The sequence below is a fragment of the Aquarana catesbeiana genome, linkage group LG02, assembly GCF_042186555.1.
Source record: "Aquarana catesbeiana isolate 2022-GZ linkage group LG02, ASM4218655v1, whole genome shotgun sequence".
Lineage (NCBI taxonomy): Eukaryota > Metazoa > Chordata > Amphibia > Anura > Ranidae > Aquarana > Aquarana catesbeiana.
This window is the reverse complement of record NC_133325.1, coordinates 681,858,653-681,881,564: the sequence shown is the minus strand read 5'-3', so window position 1 is coordinate 681,881,564 and position 22,912 is coordinate 681,858,653. Positions and strand designations below refer to the sequence as shown.

At 42.0% G+C, this 22,912-nt stretch overlaps 1 protein-coding gene across 2 annotated transcripts in view; it reads right to left on the bottom strand.

The window, feature by feature from the left end:
- Positions 1-6,637: 6,637 nt before the first annotated feature.
- PIMREG (PICALM interacting mitotic regulator) overlaps positions 6,638-22,912 on the bottom strand; it is a 39,374-nt gene continuing 23,099 nt past the window's right edge. The window contains exons 3-6 of one of the 2 annotated variants that reach the window (XM_073616740.1): positions 19,349-19,686; positions 17,468-17,563; positions 10,229-10,275; positions 8,104-8,236 (exon numbers count right to left, since the gene is read on the bottom strand). In XM_073616740.1, the coding sequence (XP_073472841.1) occupies positions 10,245-10,275; positions 17,468-17,563; positions 19,349-19,686 (465 nt within the window). In that variant the 3' untranslated portion in view covers positions 8,104-8,236; positions 10,229-10,244. Of the gene's footprint in view, positions 8,237-10,228; positions 10,276-17,467; positions 17,564-19,348; positions 19,687-22,912 lie in introns of both variants that reach the window. The other variant, XM_073616739.1, reaches the window with a different exon arrangement.

Below are 22,912 nucleotides of genomic sequence, written 5' to 3'. Positions count from 1 at the left end.
AGAATGTGGATGTAATGAGGTCTGTTCTCAAACGCTCACTATCAGAATGATTGCAGACAAAAACTGGAATTACCAAATCAGTTCTTCATGAATTCATGTGTAGCAAGATCCCAGGCCTCCTTTAGTCTAATGAGAACCTCCAGAGCAAAGAGCTGCTGACAGCCTTCTGTATATAGTGGATTGTAAGGCATAGTGGGTGTAATGCAAGATAGATTTATGGGCACCAGACACTTCTTGAATGCAAAGAGATTTTATTTCTCTTGAACAGATCTTTGGGAGAGAGGGTTAGGGCCAGGACGCCCTTAGGTAGTTGCAATGTTAATTAGCAGACTCAGAGACTGCTACAGGTAGACAGCCATGCAGAGAAAGGCATCCAGCAAGATATCACATCTGCATGTGTAGGAATGCTGTCTCTTATGGCAACAGTCCTTAACACAAGTTGTAATGAACTCCTTTACTTTCTCTACAGTCACTTCTTGTAGGTTCTCAACCCACAGAGCTCCCAGTCTACCTCACAAACTTGCTGATTCACTGCCACCGAATCTCTTGAGCTCTTCCAATCTTCACTTAAGTATCTTCTCCAAGCGTCACCCCTGCGCCTCTGCTGGGCTCCTAGCGTGGCACTCCTGATACTTCTCAAGCTTCACCTCACTGACCTGCTCAGTCCCTGAGCAGCCAGATGTGCCCAGGAATGGCCCAAACTCCGGCCTAACAGCCCGGGCAACACAACACAAGTCCACTCAGACAGCCGTCCAGGTGCTAAAGAACAACAATCACCTGAATCCACCCAAATATATAGGTTCTCCCTGCAGACCAAGGGATTTAAGAAAACCCCTGCCCATTGACTGAGGTGCCCCATATACTCCTAATCTGTCCTTGCTTTGCCCTGGTCTTATCTAATGTCACCAGGTACCCGGCCACCCAGCGGCAGAAGAGAGAAGTGCAGCAATTCCAGACTTAGGGATCAAGTCAGTTCACCCCAACAATGAGCCAAGGTAACTACACCTGGCAGGTAAATTTAGGAGCAACCCTCCCTAAACATCAGGGTGCTACACACGATTCATAAATTTGAGCATGAGAAAAGGACACAATTTTAGTAGTATGGATGACATCCAAAGAGCCACTACACAGGCTCTGAATGCCATCCCACTTGAAAGACTTCCAGGAATGCCACGAAGAATGCAATCACTAGGAGCGTTGTGTACACTCACAAGGTGCATACTTTGAAGGAGACAATGTTTGATTGTAACATTTACATTTAAAAAAAAAAAAAACATTCTCAATACTTCTGAGCACACCTCACAGGCATACTTGTTCTAGATCAACAAATCAAAGTTTTAAAGCCAGTGGGTCAGCATGGTCAGAAGGAGGTTAGTGATGGCAAGCTATATCAGTTTCCTATAATGTGGAGTTGTGACCGCACATTGATGACAGCCACTAAGGACTTTACCAAGGATCTTTTCAAGCAATACAAAGATTGCACCTATAACATATGATCACTTTATATAAAATATATTGTACAGACTGATATGTATAAAATTCTAGATTTCTCCAAGTTCTGAAGCCTATTTTCTAATCCTGTTATAGTACTTTTGTTACTGATAGAATACATAAACCTGGCTGTCCCTTAGTCCACATCACTCAGGCCTTCACCGACTTCAGCTATAAAATTCCTGTGTGTTGTCTGTATATTCCTGGAACACATCTTTGCATATATATTGCACCAAATCTAGTACATACATAAACAAGATAGAACACAAAAGGTCTGCATAAGAGTATACAAGTAATGTAAACATGATTGTAAAATGTTATAACACCAAATGTATAGAAATGTGAAAATCATTATGCAATGCGATACCAGCTCAAATACCCTTAAAGGAGTTGTAAAGGCAGGTTTTATCATCTTAATGCATTCTATGCATTAAGATAAAAAGCCTTCTGTGTGCAGCAGCCTCCCCTGCACCCCTAATGCCTGAGCCCCATCTCTGTCCAGTGAGGTCTACGCGTTCCTCGGCCAACCGTGACTCTCTCTCTCCTGATTGGTTGAGACACAGCGGCTCCCGCGGCTGTCAGTCAGTTAGCCAATCAAGAGAGAAAGGAGCGGAGCCAAACAGCAGCTCTGTGTCTAAATGGACACACGGAGCCACAGCTCGGCTGCCCCCATAGCAAGCCGCTTGCTGTGGGGGGGCACTCGACAGGAGGGAGGGACTTGGAGCAGCAAAGAGGGACCCGAGAAGAGAAGGATCCGGACTGCCCTGTGCAAATCCACTGGACAGAGGAGGTAAGTATAACATGTTTGTTATTTTTTCTTAAACAAGACTACAATCACTAACTGGAATATCAGTAGGTCGTCATTTTCTGCTCGCCATCTGTTAAAACCTCAGGAAGAATGGTTGCTTCTGTATTACAGTAGTTCTGCTAATTTAGACTCCCCCCCCCCCTTTTTTTTTATTATTTATCCAAACTTCTCATTCAAAATATGGAAAATACTTTACTGAATAATCAGGTTTCCTGGCAATCAAAATGGAAAGTGCAAATTGGCATTCATTTAATACACAAATTGCATTATATCTGCACCATCTTCATTAACTCACTATTCATTAATACAAACATTTTATGTGAATATCATGAGAATTGCTAATCACTGAAAATTACACTTGCAATTTGTCTTCACACAGTGACGGTTTGGGGACACGATGAGGGTGGCAAAGAGTCTTAATAGTGTGTGTGTGTGTGTGTGTGTGTGTGTGTGTGTGTGTGTGTGTGTGTGTGTGTGTGTAATATCTTTTTATTGATTTCATTTTCTTTGTTTTGTTATTTACATCTTTATTTTGTTACATTTTTTTCACACCTGCTAATTCTGAATTTACTAGCGGACCCCTACAGTAAATTATACAAATATTAAATAAACCTGATTGTTCATTGCTGTTCAGCTCTCCAGGCCTTAGATATAGTTGCTGCAATAGTTTTTTCCCCAAGCTTTACTTCCTTTATTTTTCACCTAGTAATTCTGTCAGTAACATACTTCCTGTCCTAGGATGACAACATTCACTCCCCTTACTATATCAGGGCAACAGAAACAGGACAGTACTCGAGAAACCTCTCCTCCATAAGATAGATGAGAGGGGTTCTGTAGTTCACAGATACAACTAAGAACAATGCAGACTGATAACAGAGCAGCATAGGCAGAGAACACAGAAGGTATCAATTCACAGAGTATCAGATATAATCGGAAGCATTTTTTTTCACCAATTGAACATATATAAACAAAATCTGAACAAAAAATCAGAGCAAAGAGAAGTTCATTCCTAAGGATTTCATACACTTTATTATGGCTAAAATCAGTTCACATTCCACAGCAGACTCATGACCTCTCCTCCACTGAAACAAGTTATTTTATTTTTCTATCTGTGACAAAATACAATGTTTACTTGGTGTATAAATTCCAGTTGAAAATAAATGACAGACTGGTTTTGGGGTTTAAAGTTTTAACTATATGTCTAGTTTTAAAAATGCCAATAAAGAAAATATGTGTTATTCCTGGTGACAGATGGTTTATATTTCTTATGGATGCCTTGTAAATTACAGGAAAAATATGTAAAATTTAGTATGCATTTCTAAAATAAAGATGTACAATTTTTACAACCAGTATAATTTTTGATGTTATTTGTTTTTAAAGTAAATAAAATAATCTTACCAAATGATTCTGCCTTTTTTTTCTACATTGGAATCATAACCCTAGTGATTCACAGCAGAAAGCTCTTCTGTGTACCACTGGCCACATACTGTATGTGGGGGGAACATGAAAGTGTGGGCAGGCACCAAGACTTTATAGGCACAATAAGGATACTTATATCATTAAAAGTCTTATTTTTATTTCAAAAATATTGTACTAAAAACGGGGAAAGACAAAAATTGGATAAAAACTGAATATGATATACATCGTTTACAGAATATGCACCTTAGTTCCTTAGGACGCTGTGCGGTTCAGCCCCCAGTCTTGCTGAGTCTAATTGTAGAACAGGTAGATATAGCAATTGGTGGTGGAGCGTTATACCGCCATCACACCACGGATAGTAGTTTGTGCAGAGCGCTCTATTATGTTCATACACCTTGATGAAACTTATAAGTCAGTCTGTGACCGACAATCTTCTTTTCCCCTGCTCCACTCAATAAAATGCTGGGAATTATCTTTATCTACTAAGGAGACGGCTGAGGTTTTGTTTTCCATCTTCCCCCTTTCTTAAATTATAGTCTCTACATTGACTAGGTTGTCGTATTGCATGCTCCTGAAGAAGCGCCAAGGCGCGTAACATGTCGAGCTTATGAGCATATACAGAATTTGACTACCACCGTCACATAGCGTTTAACTCAACGATATGTACTGTAACTATATAGATCGATAAGTTGTTTTTGTCTCTTACTGATCCTGTAGTTCCGTTGTTTTTCTATACTAACCTACTTACTGTGTATGGAGTGCATATTCTGTAAACGATGTATATCATATTCAGTTTTTATCCAATTTTTGTCTTTCCCCGTTTTTAGTACAATATTTTTGAAATAAAAATAAGACTTTTAATGATATAAGTATCCTTATTGTGCCTATAAAGTCTTGGTGCCTGCCCACACTTTCATGTTCTCCCAAACTACTTTATATTAGACGTGGCACACATAATCTATCCTGTATCCGCATGACCACTGTGCGATGATACATTTCTAATTCATTTAACATACTGTATGTGCACTCGGGAGGTAGGATACCCCACTGTGGTATGGAAAGGAAGCTGCTGACCGACCATCATAAATCTCCCCACTTGGCACATATCACCAGAGACTGCTAGACCATTGTTTGATCAAATATTTTTATCCACTAAATCAATTTGGCTTGTGAACATAGAAAATTTGCCAAACAGCTGCCAGAAGCATTTTATCTTGGGCCATGGCAGAAATTTCTGAGGACACTTTTCTTTTATACAGCAGGGATAACTTGTTTGCATCCACCTGAGTTGCTCATAGGGATGAAGTGCTGGCTGCATGTTAATCTATATGCAGCCTCCTTTTCTTAACCAGAAATAATTTTGTTGATACTTCACACCATTGAAAATGAAGACACTTTTTTCTTTTATATAAAATTGAATTTTATAATATACAGTATAATTCACTTACAAAGATTCCAAAGAATACAAAAAAAGGTGCAAAATATTTCCTTCATAGCTAGTGTTAAAAATAAACAAGTATATGAAATCAAAGGAGTATACTCTGTCAAAGCTTACTTGCTTTTTGTCCAAAATCTTCTATCAAAAAAGAGGAGACTTATCAAATCTTCCTGCTCTACAGAGACTAAAGTCACTTCTGTGGTTACAGCACAAAGTGGGAGATTTGCTTATATTGACAAGGCACTCGTCTTATTTTATAATTGTACATTTGAAAAGCAACACAAGAATTATTGTACTTACTATATCACGTAAAGCTGAGCAGCAGATAAAAAAAAAAAAAAAAAGCTATGTAATGGTTTTAAAAAATCTGAATGTATTTTCAGTACTAATATATGTAACAATCTGTAGTTATATTCATTTCTAGCTGGATTTAGATTGGGGAGGGGTTTTGCTGAATTGCACAGTACCATCACTTTAACACTGGCAACTTGCTAACAGGAGGATAGAAAAATGCTCTTGCCTGGCTATCATGTTTATCTTCTATGCACTGATAGCTAAATATGCAGATCCGAAGTTCCAACTTCACATGCTGCATACCTATTCTAGGTCAACGACTCAGAGTATTGTAGTCAGAGATAAGGAGGTCAGCAATGGCAGCCTTCATATTTCTGTCAGTACAGGCCTCTTTCTGTAACCAGGCAGCACTGGCGACTGTTGCCCACAAACAAAACAGAAGGTTGTGCTGCAGACAAACTAAGGATAGTGTATACCAAAGTATGGTATAAAACAGTATCCTCCAGGCAAAGCACCCACCTTCTACATGAAGGCATGGGTTATTATCTAGCCTTCTGGCTTATTTGTTGAAGAGTTTTGAGTTTAATTAAATAAGAAGTTACAAAAAGCATATTGTGGTTTACCTAAAGAGATCCCGTCACCTTGCCCATTCAGGAGGGTGTGTGTAAAGCCCACTCCCAAAGCACTTTGTATTCACCACTCCAGCACCCCCCACTCTTTTGATCGTAGCTTGCACTGCAAAACACCCAGTGCTTTAGTGCATAGGAGAACATGTGACCACTTTCCTCCATGCAGTGCTTGTATCACATGATAGAGGGGGTGGTGTCACTGCCCCTTTTAAGCTAAAACACCAGCCAAAGCCAGGTATTTTATGTAATCCAAAATGAGATACTTCAAGGGCATTTGCAGCATACAACTTTATTCATTATATTTTTACAAAAGCAGCAAAAGTTAAAAGCATTTTTAAAAGCCTTTTTAAACTACTTTCAGTATATCTGGCATCATGCCTTACTCAATACAATACTATTAAACAGATAAGAGCACTTCCTGTCATAGGGCTGCTTATCAGAACGACAGCCCAACATACATTTCAAGGAGCTTGCTTGGCAGGATGACAACACTGCTGCTAATTGTAAGTTCAACTTGTTTACACCCTCCCCCCATTCGGCACTTTTTTTTGGGGGGGGGGGGCAGGCTTTGACAGGTACCTACTCCCGGTCCAGATCACTGCAGCAATCTACGTCGGAAAGTTTGTCCAACCCCCCCCCCCCCACCCCCCCTCAGTCTTCTGGGGCACATCCCAGGTCCCAGAAGTCTGTGGGATCATTCACAAAGTGCAGCGTGACTCGTACATGCGCACTAGAGATGCTGGGGCCTGCACCTGAAGCCGATTGAGGAATCAGTTCAGGTGAAGACATCGCTGGATCCCTGGACAGGTAAAGATCCTTATATTAAAAGTCAGCAGCTACAATACTTATAGGTGCGGACTTCTTTTTTTGGGGGGGAAGCAAGAATGTTTTACATCTGCTGTTATATATTATAGATCCATGGGTGGTCTTTTTCTGAAGTGAATGTTGTTCATGAAATGTTCATAAAATGCAGAGAGAAAAAAAAAAAAAAATCTCTGGACTTTGGAAACAAGAAACAAAACAAAATAAAAAAAAAAAAATCAATGTATTAAATTAAATCTATACACTATCAAGATCTCTCTGTATAGAGAAATTTATATGAAAAGAATTATCAGCAAAGAAATTTTTTTATGAAAGCGTTGTGATTTTACAATAATGATTAAAAGTTATGAAATTTAGGATTTGTCAACGTTATGCAATAATTGATCCAGTACCTTAAAAAGCCCTATTTAGTATTATGTGTGTTTGAATACTCATAATAACAGCACGTTCAAATATGCAACCTTAGGATGTTTCACTTTTTTTGGATTATTCTGGCTTCAGTCCTGGTTGAATAGATAGTGAAGAAAGTATGAAATCGTGCCATCAGTCACACGTGCATATAATAGGCTCCCCAAAAATGCTTCATTAAAAGCTGAAGTGCAGACCAAACTTTTTTTTTCTCTTTCAGTTTTGCGAAGAGTAAAAACTTCTGTCAAGTTCTATGGTGGTCTGTGACCCCCATTCAGACAGGTATTGAAGAAAAATCTCACACCAGGGACACAAACCACAATTAAAACCTGACAGAGGTTCTATTCCTTCTCCACTCTAAAACCTAAGCAAAGTTTTGGCTGGAGCTGGGTTTAAATCTGTACATAAGGACAATGACAAATATTGTTTTTATACACATATTGAACCCATTTACCCGCTTTGTCAATTGCTGCAAATGCAATGCTAAAAGCAGACTTCCTCAATTTTGCTAGAGTGTTGCTTACACAGCTTCCTTATATAAAAAAAAAATAATCAGTAATTTCTAAGCTTAAAATATAGGAGTACAAGTAGTAGTAAGCACTAAAAAGGTGCTCTGCTGCCATGTCATAACCTGAGTCAAAGCAGAACTCTTGTGACTGTATAATACAAAAGCTTTCACAGAGTGTTAGTAACCGTCATACAACATATATACATACACACATTTATATAAAGACACACAAAGCTGGTTACACACTCTCCGTAGCATGTCAGCGTGCACCAATGTTGCCAATGCTGGTCAAAGCCATTTCAGTCCAGCCTTCAATTGTATGCTGAAGTCGCCGGGTACTTCTCCAAGACAGCCGGGAACGGCGGGCACAATGCAGATTTTTAGCCATTAAGCTGTGATAATTCAAAATTGCTTCTTTTCTGGAGGACAAAAAAAAAAAAAAATAAAAGTTTTTTGTTATTTATTTTTTTTAAATAGGATTTCAATGACCTGCAATAAAATAAAAAGTCCAGTTTTAGATGAGTTTTTGCATGTTTCTTTACAGGGGGTTTCTCTAAATTCCATGTCATTTTAAAAGCACCTATTCTGCTGCATATTTGGGAAGAATACATAGGTTTTCCAAATGAAACTTAAATATGAAAGGGATTAGACCAATAAGAACTGGGTTTGCAAAGCAAAAAACAAGATACACCGTGTTGGAGGGGACCAAACACGCTCGACTTCCAAGAACACCACCTCATTTGGGAGATTATGCTTCTACTTAAAACAGGCACCATATATAAAAAAAAAACAAAACAAAAAAACAACACCACACACGGCTTTTAGCTTTACTGTCTTGACTGAATGTCCTTGACACTTTGTTCTCCAGTTGTCCTCAGAAGTTTGTATTGAGTGTGCCGGGTTTTCAAAGTCTTCTACAGAGCAGATAGCGCAAGAAAGCTTCTGAGCTCTGCCCCATTAACATGTTATCCTAAGATAAACTGTGTGAACTTTTTATACTGACAAGATTGCCTGGCAATCTCTGGATCATGTCAATTGCCAACACTTTACATTCAAAAATAGTGAAGCCGCACACCGATAATTCTTTGCATGAAAAAATTTTATTCTGTCAGTGACAGGGACACTCCACCTACTTCATCTCCTACTGGGAGTTAACCATACAGCAATCGCTGATGACGGAATACATTTTTGCCTGGAAAAGCTCATCAGTGTGCAGCTACACTATGGGGTTGATTTACTAACAATGGAGAGTGCAAAATCTGGTGCAGCTGTGCAAGGTAGTCAATCAGCTTCTGACAAAAAAAAAAAAAAAACCCTGCAAGCGGAATTGGTTTCTGTGCAGATTTTGGGCTGAAGTGTCTGGTCTGACATACCATCATAACTTGATAATCTAATTGCAGGCAGGGGCCATGTCCACAAAACCTGCTAAGACCAGCAAGAGCCAATAATTAAAAGAAGGTGCCCAAAAAAAATCGCTATGCTCATGATAGACTTTAGCCCTTCAACTAAAATATTCTTTCAGCTGTTTGTTCAGGTTCTACATGCCTTCTATATTATTAAGACTGTGTTCTGTATACATCATCTAATAATATTAAAACAGTCATATGAATTTTTTTTTTTTTTTTAAATAACATTGAAAAAGTCAGTAGAGCAGGCAAAGCATTAAGGAAGCAAGGAAAGGATGATAACTCAGAACACAGTTCTTCCACTAAATAACAAAGACTGAAGATAGGAAGCATAATCTTTTATATGCAGTCCTTTAGAACCAGTACAGCCTTCAAATGCGGTCTGGTCTCTCCCAGGGTTAGACTTCTTCAGGCATCAATGGTGTGACTAGCTCCTGGTGAGCAGACTGATATGTCATTGTCTGCCTCCACCCAGTGCTGCATTTCTTCTCCATCTACTGTCAGTCGTCAATTATATAAAGCTGTGCCATGACATAATTAGTCACAACACCAGGACTTCCGTGCAACTACTTACTACAGCAATAAAGTTTACATTGCCGATGGCAGTATGAAACTCTTCAAAATGCACCTTTGACAAGTCATAGTAGTATTCAGTTTACTGCCAACTATTACGGATTGGACTATAAATCAAGAATATTGGACAGGCCAATTTGTACTATCCTAGTGGTTCCGACACCCTAAGCTCAAGCCTATATGCACTGCCTCCATCTCAACAGGTCCAACCCTCTTAAAATGCAAATTGGTACAAAAAGAATTGTGCGCTCAATATTTAGTTGTTTAGTAAAATAAACAGAACATTTGAAAGATAGAAGACATAGTACTCTTACTGTTAAGTACCAGTGTGTGTGTGGAAAGCAGAACAGAAACAGACCTGTGTGTTAGTATATCAACAAAGCCCATGCAAAAAATTTCATAGAATACACTGAAAGAGTTTGGGAACATTACCTGGTGATCAGTATCTTCAGTTATCAATGAGAGAAACTGTCATATCACTGATAATAGATGGAAGAATGATAAAAAATGTCAGCAGAATTTATTTTAAATTATTTCTGTTATCATGTATTAAATTCTGCTTTGCTTAATGTGATTTATAGCAACTTGTGCATTAAAAAAACAACATCTAAAGCAATTATGCAATTACTATTAGTCACTTTTTTTTCATTTTGAATTGGGTAGGGATTTTTTAAAACTCATGTAATTTTTTTTTTACATCTGTACCCATTTCTTTATTTTCTATTCCACATACACATTATGAAGTGAGAGGAAAGCTCTCCAAAAAAGGAGAAAAATGCCGACAGTTATCACTGGAGCAAGTGTCCCCATTGGAAGGTTTCCCCTCCACTCCTTTAGTTGACAACACAAAATTTAGATTTTTCATCACTTTGTCGTGGTGGCAAATAAGGACAAGGAGAAGATTAAAACCTTCCTAAAACTAAAATAAAAAAAAAATAAAAAAAAAAACTGACAGAGGTTTTAACCCCCTTGCACTCTATTAAAAAACTTAAAATAATAATAATAATTTAAAAAAAAATGTATACTTTGTTACTTTTACAGCAAAATTTTGTATTTTGTTTGGTTCCAGCGTACCTTATTTTCAAAGAAAATGCCTTATATTCATTGCTCCCACCAGCATTTAGAGGTACATCTGATGTCAGATTATAGATCGCTGTGGAGCCAGCATATCCCCTTGCTGTGACATGCAGGCAGCTGCAGGATCTCTGCCATGCCTTGCCATTAAAAGCAGGAGTGGTTGATAGGCAGTCACACGCTGATAGGAATTGAGTTTAAAAGTGCTCTATCACACCTGTTCTGTAGTCTAGCTGAAAATCACATATGCAGGGCTGACTAGGCTGGTTACAATTATTTTTTTTAATTAAATAATGCAGAGGTGTCAACCCACAACAGAATTCTGTGTTTAGGTTGTATTCCTGGCAGGAGGATCACCAAGAGCACCCACTGAGGAACATTACAGGGGGCATAGTATATTTTTATTTATTTTTTTCCATTTCCCTTTGGTCATACATACACTTTGATGTTTGATTATTTGACAGCATATAGAAAATTGCAATAAGGATGGATTTGTAGTTAAAACAGTTGAGGAGTTATTAAATAAAAAAAAAGTACCCTTTAAAATTCTACAAAACCTATACGAAGAGACTTGACCTGGTAGATACCAATGCTACATTATAGAATATATACATTTCCAGAATCTATATAGTTAAAACAATAAATACCAGTAGTTTTTTTATTTTAGCTACAAAGAGTGCTTTATAATAAACAAGTTAACTTAAGATTCAGGTTTAAAATGTTTATTTTACACTGTAGGACTATATGGAGGACCATTTTCTCCAAGGCCTCATGCACACTGGGCATTTAGCTCCTGCACCTCAGATTCTGGTGTTTTCATGCAGCCAGAGGGGCCAGGTGTACCCATCCCGCCCTGCTGCCAGCAACCAGTGAAAGTCTGTGAGAGGCTAAAAAAAAAAAAAAAAAAAAAATGCAGTGGCTAGATGCTGTACTAAAAAGGTACTAAAAAGTTCAGACAAAAAAGAAGCCACTGCCCCCACCTATAACTGGCCATTGCAGCAAGCAGCATTGGAAGGCAACATATGTTAGAAAAAAATGCCAAGGATAACTCCAAGGAAAAATCCAAGCTCACTTACCGACCAGCTCGCGGACAACAAACAGGAGTTTAGTCTGCACTAGAGTTGCCACCTCATCCCTTTAAACCCAAACACATATGCATTACATAGGTTCTGAGGCTAATTAAATGCGGATAAAGCACCAAGTGAGTTTAATTACCAACTTAATCAGCCACAGAACCTGTGTAATCAATATGTGTTCGGGTTTAAAGGGATGAGGTGGCAACTCTAGTCTGCACACATTTGCAAATACATGCGTAAGTTACAGAGCCCTGCCAAGGCACCCTGGTATCTGTAGTTGGGGCTCTGTAGCTTACGCATGTATTTGCAAATGTGTGCAGACTAAATCCCTGTTTTTAACACATACTGTTAAGTTCATATGTTTTTTCATGGGCTGGTCGGTAAGAGAGCTTGGAGTTTTCCTTGGCCTTTTTTCTAACATATGTTGCCTTCCAATAATGCTTGCTGCAATGGCCAGTTATAGGTGGCCTTGCATGAGGCCTTACATAAAGAACATCCCTTTAAGAAGATATATGTTGATGGTCTTCTGTTTTAATTGTAAAATATATTTAATAGACAAAGCTCTATCAGCTATGTAGAGACGAGTCGTGGTTGAATGTAAAACAGAATTTCTCTACTCCTCATAAAATCCCTTTCTCTGAGTTCATTGAAGTACACAGCCAAACATTATTCACAGAGCACTGCCTATGGGCAGTCCTTACTGGAGGCTAAATCCCCCCCACCTGCTATAGCATCTCCATTACAAAGCAGTCCCAAAACAAAAACATGAGCGGGGCGGGAGCGGTGTCCTTCAATGAATTCAAAGAAAGGGATTTTACAGAGTAGAAAAAAAAAAAAAAAAAAAAAAAAAAAAAAATCAGTTCTCTGCTTGGCCCCTTTCACACTGGGGCGGTGGGAGCATCGGCGGTAAAGTGCCGCTATTTTTAGCAGCGCTTTACCGCCAATTTCGTGTCACTATTCGGCCACTAGCGGGGCACTTTTACCTCCCCCCGCCGTTAGCGGCCGAGAAAGGGTTAAAACCACTGCAAAGTGCTGCTGCAGCAGCGCTATGCCGGCGGTATAGCCGCACTGCCCCATGGATTTCAACGGGCAGGATTGGTGTATACACCGATCCAAAGATGCTGCTAGCAGGACTGCGTCCTGCCAGCGCAGCGCAGCGCTCCAGTGTGAAAGCCCTCAGGGCTTTTACATTGGAGAGACAGCAGCGGCTCTTTCAGGGCGCTTTGCAGGCGCTATTTTTAGTGCTGTAGCGCCTGCAAAGTGCCCCAGTGTGAAAGGGGTCTTATGCTCATTGAAGGGGACAGCCTGGAATTATTTTTGGCCATAGGAACGCCCCAAAGGTGTGACCATTGAGGGTTGCGAAAAACCCAACAGAAAACCCCTAGGAAGGTGGAACAGAAAACTCAAGCTGCTGCCTACAAAAATGAGCGGCGAAAACTCACATACGAGGATGCCAAGAGACACCAAGGTTGGATTCTGAAGCCCAAGGCACTGAATTCACCCTAGTGGAGTACGCTGCAACAGGAAAAAGGGGAGAGCCTGACCCAATGTCATAGGCTGGAACAGCTGAATATGCCAACCCAAGAAGAGGACGAAAAGCACCAACCTAACGTGGACCAGCGCCAGCAATGACGTGTATAAGTGACAGCAAAAAGTGGCCCCAATGTGTACAAAAGAAGGTCCCCGAAGGCTGACAGAACCAAGTTAAAGTGTTACCGCGTCATCGAAGAAATGCACTGGGAGGAGCTATATGGCATACCCCGGAAAGATGGCACGAGGCAAGGAATGCATGCTCAAGGAAGATCCTGATCAATGCCCCGTTAGATTAGGCCAAAATTCAACTCACCAAAAAAATGTGTGTGTGTGTGTGTGTGTGTGTGTGTGTGTGTGTGTGTGTGTGTGTGTGTGTGTGTGTGTGTGTACTAGAACTATGCAAAGGAAGCCTTCCAGGTGGAATGGTAGGGGAAATCACGACTTAAAGTAGGATTAATTGCTGCCAACAACCCCGTGCCCAAGAGTCTGGCTTGCAGGACTCAGGGCAACAAGCCGGAGGTGGGAAAGCAGGGAAGAAAGTCGGCCCTAGGGACAGGTGACCCTCTCAAAGGGGAAGACGCCAGGGAGCTTCTGTGACCAAGCGCATCACAGCTGTGTACAGGACTATAAGGCCAATCTGGAGCCATGAGAATGACCAGAATTCCTGTGGCCATTATGCTTCACAGTAGTCATGGAAGAAGCTTAAAAGGCTGGAAGGCATCAATGAGTCAGAAATGGTCCCATGGCACTACCAGAGCATCGGTCGCATCTGCCCAAGGATCCTTCATCCTCAGCAAGAAATAGGATACCCTTCTGTTGAGATGAGACACTAGGAAAATCATCTCTTGGGTGCCCCATTGAGGGCAAATTCCAATGGAATATCACCAGGTTAAGGACACCACTCTCGCTGGTCCAAAATGTGACTGTTGAGAAAATTTGTCAGCCAGTTTCCCACGCCCAGAATGTAACAGAGGAGCAGAGATGAGAATATCCGCCCACCGATGGAGGTAAGAGACCTCAAATGCTGCTGCCAAACTGTGTTGTGACTTGCTGATTGACATAGGCCAATGTCGTGGCATTGTCTGACCGGATCTGGACTGGTCGCCCTAAATTATGCTCTGTCCAATAAGACAGATAAAACCTGATCACCCATAGTTCCAGCACATTGATAGACGAGTAAGATTCTTGCATGCCCAGAGGACTTGGGCTGACAGCTGCAATTGTGAGAGGAAAGGTGCTTCCACCACCAGAGAGATACCAGGGATGGAGTCATCCTGGGTAGCACTGAAAAAAACAACCTATCCCCTCAAACAAGTAACTTCGACAGGGCATTCATGAAGGTTGGGCTGCTAACCAACATTGAGCCAGAGAACATGACACAGCAACTGTCACAAAACAGTTATATTCAAGGCATGCCATGAAAGATGACCTCAGCCGAACTACAAAGCCACCAAATGGCTGGTGTCATAACCAAACACATGTCCAGCACCATGGCAACTGCAGATGAAAGAAGAGTATGGTTCTGCTCAACCAGAGACCTGCAGACTCTCAAATGAGTATACTAGGTAGCAGCAAGTGTGAATAGGAATAAACAGCACAGGGTGCAGAGATCTCAGCCATGAGACCCCTATATAAAAACGAAAGTAGCAGAGCAGCGCACAGCAGAACACTGCACAAATGCACGGGTCATAGGCAGCCTCCTGCGACTCCATAGAAAAACAAAAAGAAAAAAACAACACATACTAAAAGGCAGACAATAGAACAAGGCTGCCGGAAAACAAAAGGCATGGCAGATGCCGCTGCAACAGGAAGCCAGGCAACATACCCATAGCTACCAAGGTAGAAACAGTATGGAGGCTAAAAACGTGGACTAGTACCTATGCAATAGCAGCAAATAGCTCCAATAGCAATAAGTAGGGGCCACATACAATTGAGCTAAACACTCAGGCTCTGCAAAGGTGCGAAGGGGAAAACAAACCCCTATATCTCCCCAGAAGGAACTTCCAGCCACCTTCACCCTCAGACACCCAAGGGATCATGCACAGAAACTGGCCGAGGACACTAAGAAGCAGACATAAAACATGACGATTCAAGGCCACTGACTCACCATACCCAGGAAATGGCAGCAGTGCCAGAACCTACCCAACCAGAGATACCCATCACTGCCCGTAAGGTTAAACCATGCTGTAGGACTGGGTAGACACCAAGCGTGACGTTATCAAATGGTGTCCTCCCATCGTACTTCTGCCCAAGCAAGGGAAGAGCACTGAACAATCACACCTCTGCCCCCAGCTCAGAAAACATTGTGAAAGGATGTCATAGGAAGGGTAAATGCCCATGGACAAAATGCCACCTGTCCCCCCCCCCCCCAATATAAATACTGGTCATCAAGGGGTGGGCGCTGGGCGTGACATCATAGGGCAGTGTGCGCCCACCACAGCTCTGCTCATACAGAAGAAGGGTTCCTGCCTCTCACATCTGCCACTAAGTACCTAACAACCATCCAAACCACCCCAGAAGGTACAGAGGAGGGGGCATCCAGCTTACCATATCCTGGGGATAGGGGTACCTTCCCCGGAACAGGACGCCTCAGAGTCAAAGCCTGGGAGCTGCCTTCCTGGGGAAGACACACTGACCACCTAGCCCAAAGCCAAGCGGCCATATGCACCCCCCCACGAGGAACACTCACAGGCTGCCCATTGTCAACACCAGGCTGTTCCAGCTGACACAGCGCGTAGCTAATGGTCTGCATGCACTTGTAGGCCGAACTTGGGCGACTACTGTATCTATATTATCCAGCCTGTTCCCCAGCTCAGTTTGATAGGTCTAGAAGGGGTACTAAAATTCCAAGCAGGGAGCTTAGGTCCTTACTCCTCGACAGAGGATAAAAACTGAGATGCCTATAGCAGGTGGGTGGAAGAGGGGTTAGCCTTCATTAGGACTGCCCATAGGCGGCACACTGATTTTTTTTTCCAGCCTAGTGTCCTACTCCTGAAGGTGGCACTATACAAGAATAATGCTGGGCTGTGTCTTCAAAAGAAAAAAGAAAAACATTAATGCAAAGGGTGCTAGAAATAAAACTAGTTTTAACAGAGCTTTTAATAAGACTTCAACCCTCCTAAGACACTAGCAAAAACTGAGGCATGCTCGAAGTGGGAGGGTTTATCCTTGCCAAGTTTGTTTGCAAGTATCCTGTAGGCGTCAGTAAAATTGGAATGTTTAAGACTTCCTGTTCCCACAATTGAAAGAAATATATTTAGTATTGAACGTTAAAGTATAACTAAAAAGGCAAAAAAAACATATATTTTTCTTTTTAAAATTTGATAAAAATGGTGAGGGGCTATAACCCATGTCAGGCTTTTATTGCAGTCTGTATCCTCGTTTAAGAGAGATTCATAAATTCTAGCTGTCCTGATCACCAATTTAATGAACAGGAGGGTAAATCCAAATCCAATTTTGAGCTGCCCACCAGAACAGGAAGAGAGAAAAAATTTTTCAATGGAGACATTGTTTCCTGTGACAACTGTCTAAGAGAGAATTTCCTTCACGTTGAAATGTTATCCTCACTTCCTGTTGAGTCAAAGGACAGGAAGCGAAGGGAAATTTTCCTAATGAGACACAGGTAAAAAAAGAAAGAAAAAACACCCACAAACACACGCACATTTTAGGTTTTAACCCCCTCCTGCTTTATCTAAAATAGAAAAAAAAAAAAAAAAATTGTTACACTCCAAAAGTCTCTCCACACGGAGATTTTTTCTACCAGCTCATCTCTTTTTCTACCAGCTCATCTTTAGCATAAGTTGCCCTCTAAAGTGGGCTAGCAGAAGCCAGACAAACTATTCTCGCTGGAGATTCAGGAGGTTAAAGCAGGTGTCAGCTTAAGTGGATGCCTCACACAGTCCTAGATAATACCATCCTGATATCATATCTGTGCTTCAGGCAGCGGCAGACCCAGGGGGAACGAATCAGAGAAATAAATCCACTTTACCTTTCTTCCTTCAAGATGGCATCATCAAACACCCTGGAGAGACGTTTTAGCTGCCGGATTCCTGCCGAGACAGTTTCCAGGTCTTTGTCAAATTGTCTGCAAAGAACATTTAAAAAAACTCATGTTACAGGAAATAAAGAGAAAAAAAAAAAGTTATTTAAACAAGAGATTTCACTAAAACTAGCAGTAAGAATTAAATGGCTAAAACTTCCATTGGGTCTAACCATATGCAACATTGATCGAATACTACTATTTGCATCATACATTTAAAGCATATTTTTACTCCAGTGGTCACCATGAGGGATGCTTTAATGCCAGTGAAATCATGTCTAACCACGGTCTATCTTGCAGCTAGTAAAGTTAGAGCAGACTTTGTTTCAAGCAATCAAGTAATTTGCATAAACCTAAGCAATACACACAGCATGACAAATCAAAAGACATACACATTCAAAGATATTGTATTCTGCTTCTGGGGACAGATCTTTTAATAAAAAAATGGTATACAGTACATTTGTAGAACATGTTTATTTTTTATTCTTAGACAAAGTTTTCACAATCCTTCAAAATAAATGTTTAAAAGCCTCAGTTGTATAAACAATCCAAAAGTAGGTACCATTAGTGGCTCTTTATTGTGGAAAAGGCATGCAATGCCTCTTCCACAATAAAATACACTTATTTGCCTGTTTGCAATCCTCTTTAGAATGTATGCTGAGCTGTACATTGCAGCTCTCAGCTTACATTGCTGCACATTGCGGGGAAGACTGCCCTTCTGCACATGCAAGGGAGCAGCGTCATCCCGCACAAGCAAACCAAGATGGCCTAAGATCGGCACCCAAAGGAAACCGGGGTGGGAGATGCCAACAAGGGACTTCTTGGAACTAAGGTAAGTATAGTTCTGCTTACACTGATGAATTTAACTCTGCTTTAAAGTATAAACTTTGCCCAACAGGAGAAGTTTCACTTCTTTGCATCCTCCCTCCTTCTTTAAATTATTGGCACTTTGTGGGGAGGGTGGTGGGAGCGGGTACCTGGCTTTGACAGGTAACTGCTCCTGGTCAGATTGCTGCAGCGATCTGAGCAGAAGTTCACCTTCCCCCGCATCCTTCTGGGACATCACAGCTCCCATAAGACTGCGGGACCATTCACAAAGTGCTAGGCAGTGCAAGCATGCACAGTGGGAGACCGGCTGTGAAGCTGCAAGGCTCCACTGTCCATTTCCCTTACGCAAGATGCCTACGCCAGGACCCAAGGCTGATTAAAATATCAGCTCGGATGAGGAAAATGCTGGATCCCTGGAAAGATAAATGTCCTTATATTAAGTCAGCAGTTACAGTATTTGTAGCTGCTGATTTAAGTTGACTGGCGAGACTGGTGCTCCTCTTCAAAAAGAGCCGACATGCTTTCTTGCAAGAAGAGCCCCCTCCCAATAATCTCTATTACTACACTCCCCACCACTCCTTTGCACATTTGGTGCAGATCTGGTCCTTCTGGGTATAGGAGGAGCATGCGTCTCCCTCCCAGTGCTTGAACCAAAGTGGCCAACCATCAGGCTCAAACAATGTCACACGGGGAGGTGAAATTAACTCTTAAGCTCCATCATATGACAAAACTTACACATGGTTAATTGCGTCCTCCCCCTCAAGTTTTTACACCATCAAAAATAAAAAAATAAGTTGAACAACCTGCAGAATGAGGGAAATAAATTCCAACTCTTTGCACCCCTTTCCAGGTTGGTCAGTAACTCAAAACACTAGGTGTGAGCTCTGATATCTTATTGCCAATGGTCCAGAAAAAGTGGGAACATTTAGAAGTGGTATTCCATCTACAGGTGTAAAAAAACATTTTATTACATAATCAGTTAACATTTAGTTTGCCACAAACCTTCTGTTAAGAGTTGCAGGGGAAGAATATGGGCTCTTCAGGGAAGCAGCTCGTACAGACCTCCTCAGGAGAAGACCTTCATTTCCAATCAAATTAGTGAAGTTTCTCCACTGGGAGTTGCTTGATCTTCTGCTACAAGGGGAAATCCTCCTGGTGGACTTGGGTGTCACTCTCATGTTTGGACTGGCTTCTTCTACCAGCCTGCGACATCTGGGAGTTCTGGGCGTTAAAGATTTTTTATTACTTCCAGGAGTACGGATTTCTTTCTTTGAAACTTTTATTTGCTTGGGAGACGCAAGTAAATATTTACTTGATTTCTGTCCAGATTTCTTTATCTTCTGCAAAATAAAACACATATATAATTTGTAAGCTCTCACCAGCCATTTAAAAATACATATTGTGTAGATACCACAGGTAAAGCCACCTTAGAATACCAAAACGACAAAAAGGTAAATGTGTACTTGTTGTGGCCAGTAATTCAATTTCTTATAAAAGATTGTTCCAAACACATGAATGACTACTTTCACTACAGAGAAAATTTTGTTCCAAAACAAATGCAATGGTTCCAGTATTGAAATGATACCTTCAGGTGTAGGAGACCTTGTTTGTCTGCACGTGTTTTTCTGATATGGAAAAATATATATGCAAAAAAAATTGTTTATACAATGGAAAACAACTAACGATTCTGGTAGCACAGGTCAATTTTAGTAACTCTATTTCCAATAGTCTTCCAGGACAGCATATGAGATCTAGGCACCTCCTCCCACAGGAAACATCACTAAAACAGACTTTAAGAGGCAGTCCTTTGCTGGTCAGTTTTAAATAAGAACCAAAAAGGACAAAACCTGAACAAATAAAGTACATACAGAAAAAAAAATAATAAAGACTATTGGAAATAGTGTTTTCCCCAATCGGCTTCCAGGACAGCATATGAGATGATTAGGGAGAACTTACCAGACTATGGAAGGAAAATAAAAAAAGCCTGGTGACCTCTCCAACAACTGAACCTAAATATAGATATGGTGGACCTCGTTATATTAAAATTCGCAACAGAGAGAAAACCAAGGCAGAATATCTAACTGCAGGAAAAAAAAACTAAGTCATATCAGAAAATAAGAGCCCAAAGTTAGAGGACTATCAATAATAAAAGAACAAACCCTAGTGAGGACTTGGTCAACTAAGGATAAAGGAACGTCTCTAAAGCTTGTGTGACCAACTTAACGTGGCAATTGAAGAACCCTGTACATCAGGGGTAGGCAACCTTTTGAGCACAGTGTGCCGAAAAATCTTTTCAAAGAAATTGAGCGCGCCGTTTTTATGACAAGAAAAAAAAAATTTCAACTTCACACTCACAATTTACAAAAAGGTTTTTTATAAAATAAATGCTGTAAACTACTTCAGTAGTGAGAAATTAACATCCTGCACTCTCACGCCTCAGATCAGCCCCAATTACTCCATACCTCAGATCACTGCCCCCCCCCGCTCATCTGCCCCACCACTCTGCCCCCCCCCCCCGCTCATCTGCCCCACCACTGTAACCCCCCGCTCATCTGCCCCACCACTGTAACCCCCAGCTCATCTGCCCCACCACTGTAACCCCTCGCTCATCTGCCCCACCACTGTAACCCCCTGCTTATCTGCCCCACCACTGTACCACACTGTTCTGTCTCACCACTGTAACCCCCTGCTCATCTGCCCCACCAATGTTCCCTCTTTCTCATCTGCCCCACCACTGTACCTCCATGCACATCTGCCCCACCACTGAACCATCTTCTCATCTGTCCTAACACTGAACTTATCTGCTCATCTGCCCACCACTGTAACCCCCTTTCTCATCTGCCCCACGACTGTACCTCCTGCACATCTGCCCCACCTCTGTTCCCCCTGCTCATGTGTTTCACCAATGTACCTCCATTCTCCTCTGCACATCTGCCCCACCTCTGTACCCCCTGCTCAACTGCTGTAACCCTCTGCTCAGCTATCCCACCACTGTCACCCCCTTCTCATCTGGCCCAACACTGAACCCCCCTGCTCATCTGCCCCACCAGTGTACCCCCTTGCTCTTCTGTCCCACCACTGTAACCCCCCTGCTCATCTGCCCCATCAATGTACCCCTTTTCTCATCTGCCACACCACTGTACCTCCCTGAACATTTGCTCCACCGCCGTATCCCCATGCTCTTCTGTCTCACTACTGAACCACCTTCTCATCTGTCCGAACACTGATCCCATCTGTTGCACCACTGTAACCCGCCTTCTCCTCTGCCCCACCAATGTACCTCCTGCACATCTGCCCCACCTCTGTACCCCTCTGCTCTCCTGCCCCACCTCTGTACCCCTCTGCTCTCCTGCCCCACCTCTGTACCCCTCTGCTCTCCTGCCCCACCTCTGTACCCCTCTGCTCTCCTGCCCCACCTCTGTACCCCTCTGCTCTCCTGCCCCACCTCTGTAACCCCGTTTATCTGCCCTACCAATACACCTCCTTTTACATCTGCCCCATTGCTCTACCCCCCTGCTTTTCTGCCCCAACACTGAATCCCCCTGCTCATCTGGCCCAACACTGAACCCCCCTGCTCATCTGCACCATGTGTACCCCCCTGCTCATCAGTCCCGCTGCTGAACCCCCTTGTCATCTCTTCCACCACTGTACCTCCCTCCACATCTGCCCCACTGCTGTACCCTTCTGCTCATCTGCTCCACCGCTGTACCCTCTTCTCATCATGATATGTGTGATATTCAAAGTGGTGAAATGAAGCAGAGATGAGACACATCTACCTGTCCTGGCACACTCATCCTGCTGATCCACCATTCCCATCCAGCCCACGCGCTTGTATGTGATGTCACATACAAGCATATGGAATGGATGTACAATGATGAGCTCAGGTCAGGGGCATTTCCTGAAAGCAGTGGGCCTGTGTGCAGGATCATAAGTTGGGCCCCCACAGCTGAAAAAAAGTGGTTGGGTGTGATTTTCATTGTGCTGAATATTGGCTATGGCTTAAAGGGACACAGAGTGCAGGGGCTCAGTAGTAAATGACGCAAAAGGTGCAGGAATAATGTCAACAAATTTCCCAGAAGCTTAACAGTAATTCCACAAACTGTCACCTGATTGTGGTTTTCTCAATCACAGTGAAATCCATTCTGAGACTGGTAGAGGCAACCAGGTGAGTCATCTCCCCCCCAGCAAAGCTGCACCTAAGCTCTTCCTACAGCAAAGTTAGAGAACCAAACAATGTTTCCTATCTTTTACAATGTGTGGGGGCACAGTGCCTTCCCCTCAGTGCAGGTGCGGTGTGGGGAATTCTGACACTGGAATACATTAGCGGCTCACTGACACTTCCCTGCACTGCTCTGCTGATAGGGAGGGAGTTGAGTGTCGGCAAAAGAGGCTGTGCATGCCGGGGGTTGAGTACCCCTGCTGTACGTGATAACTGGAATGCAAGCTGAAAAGGATTAGCCACAACAGAACGTACAGTACATGGATAGACTAGGTCTGAACTATGAAAAAACTACTTGTTATTAAAAAGTTAATGTACTTTCGTAGGAAAAAAAAAAAAAACAAACA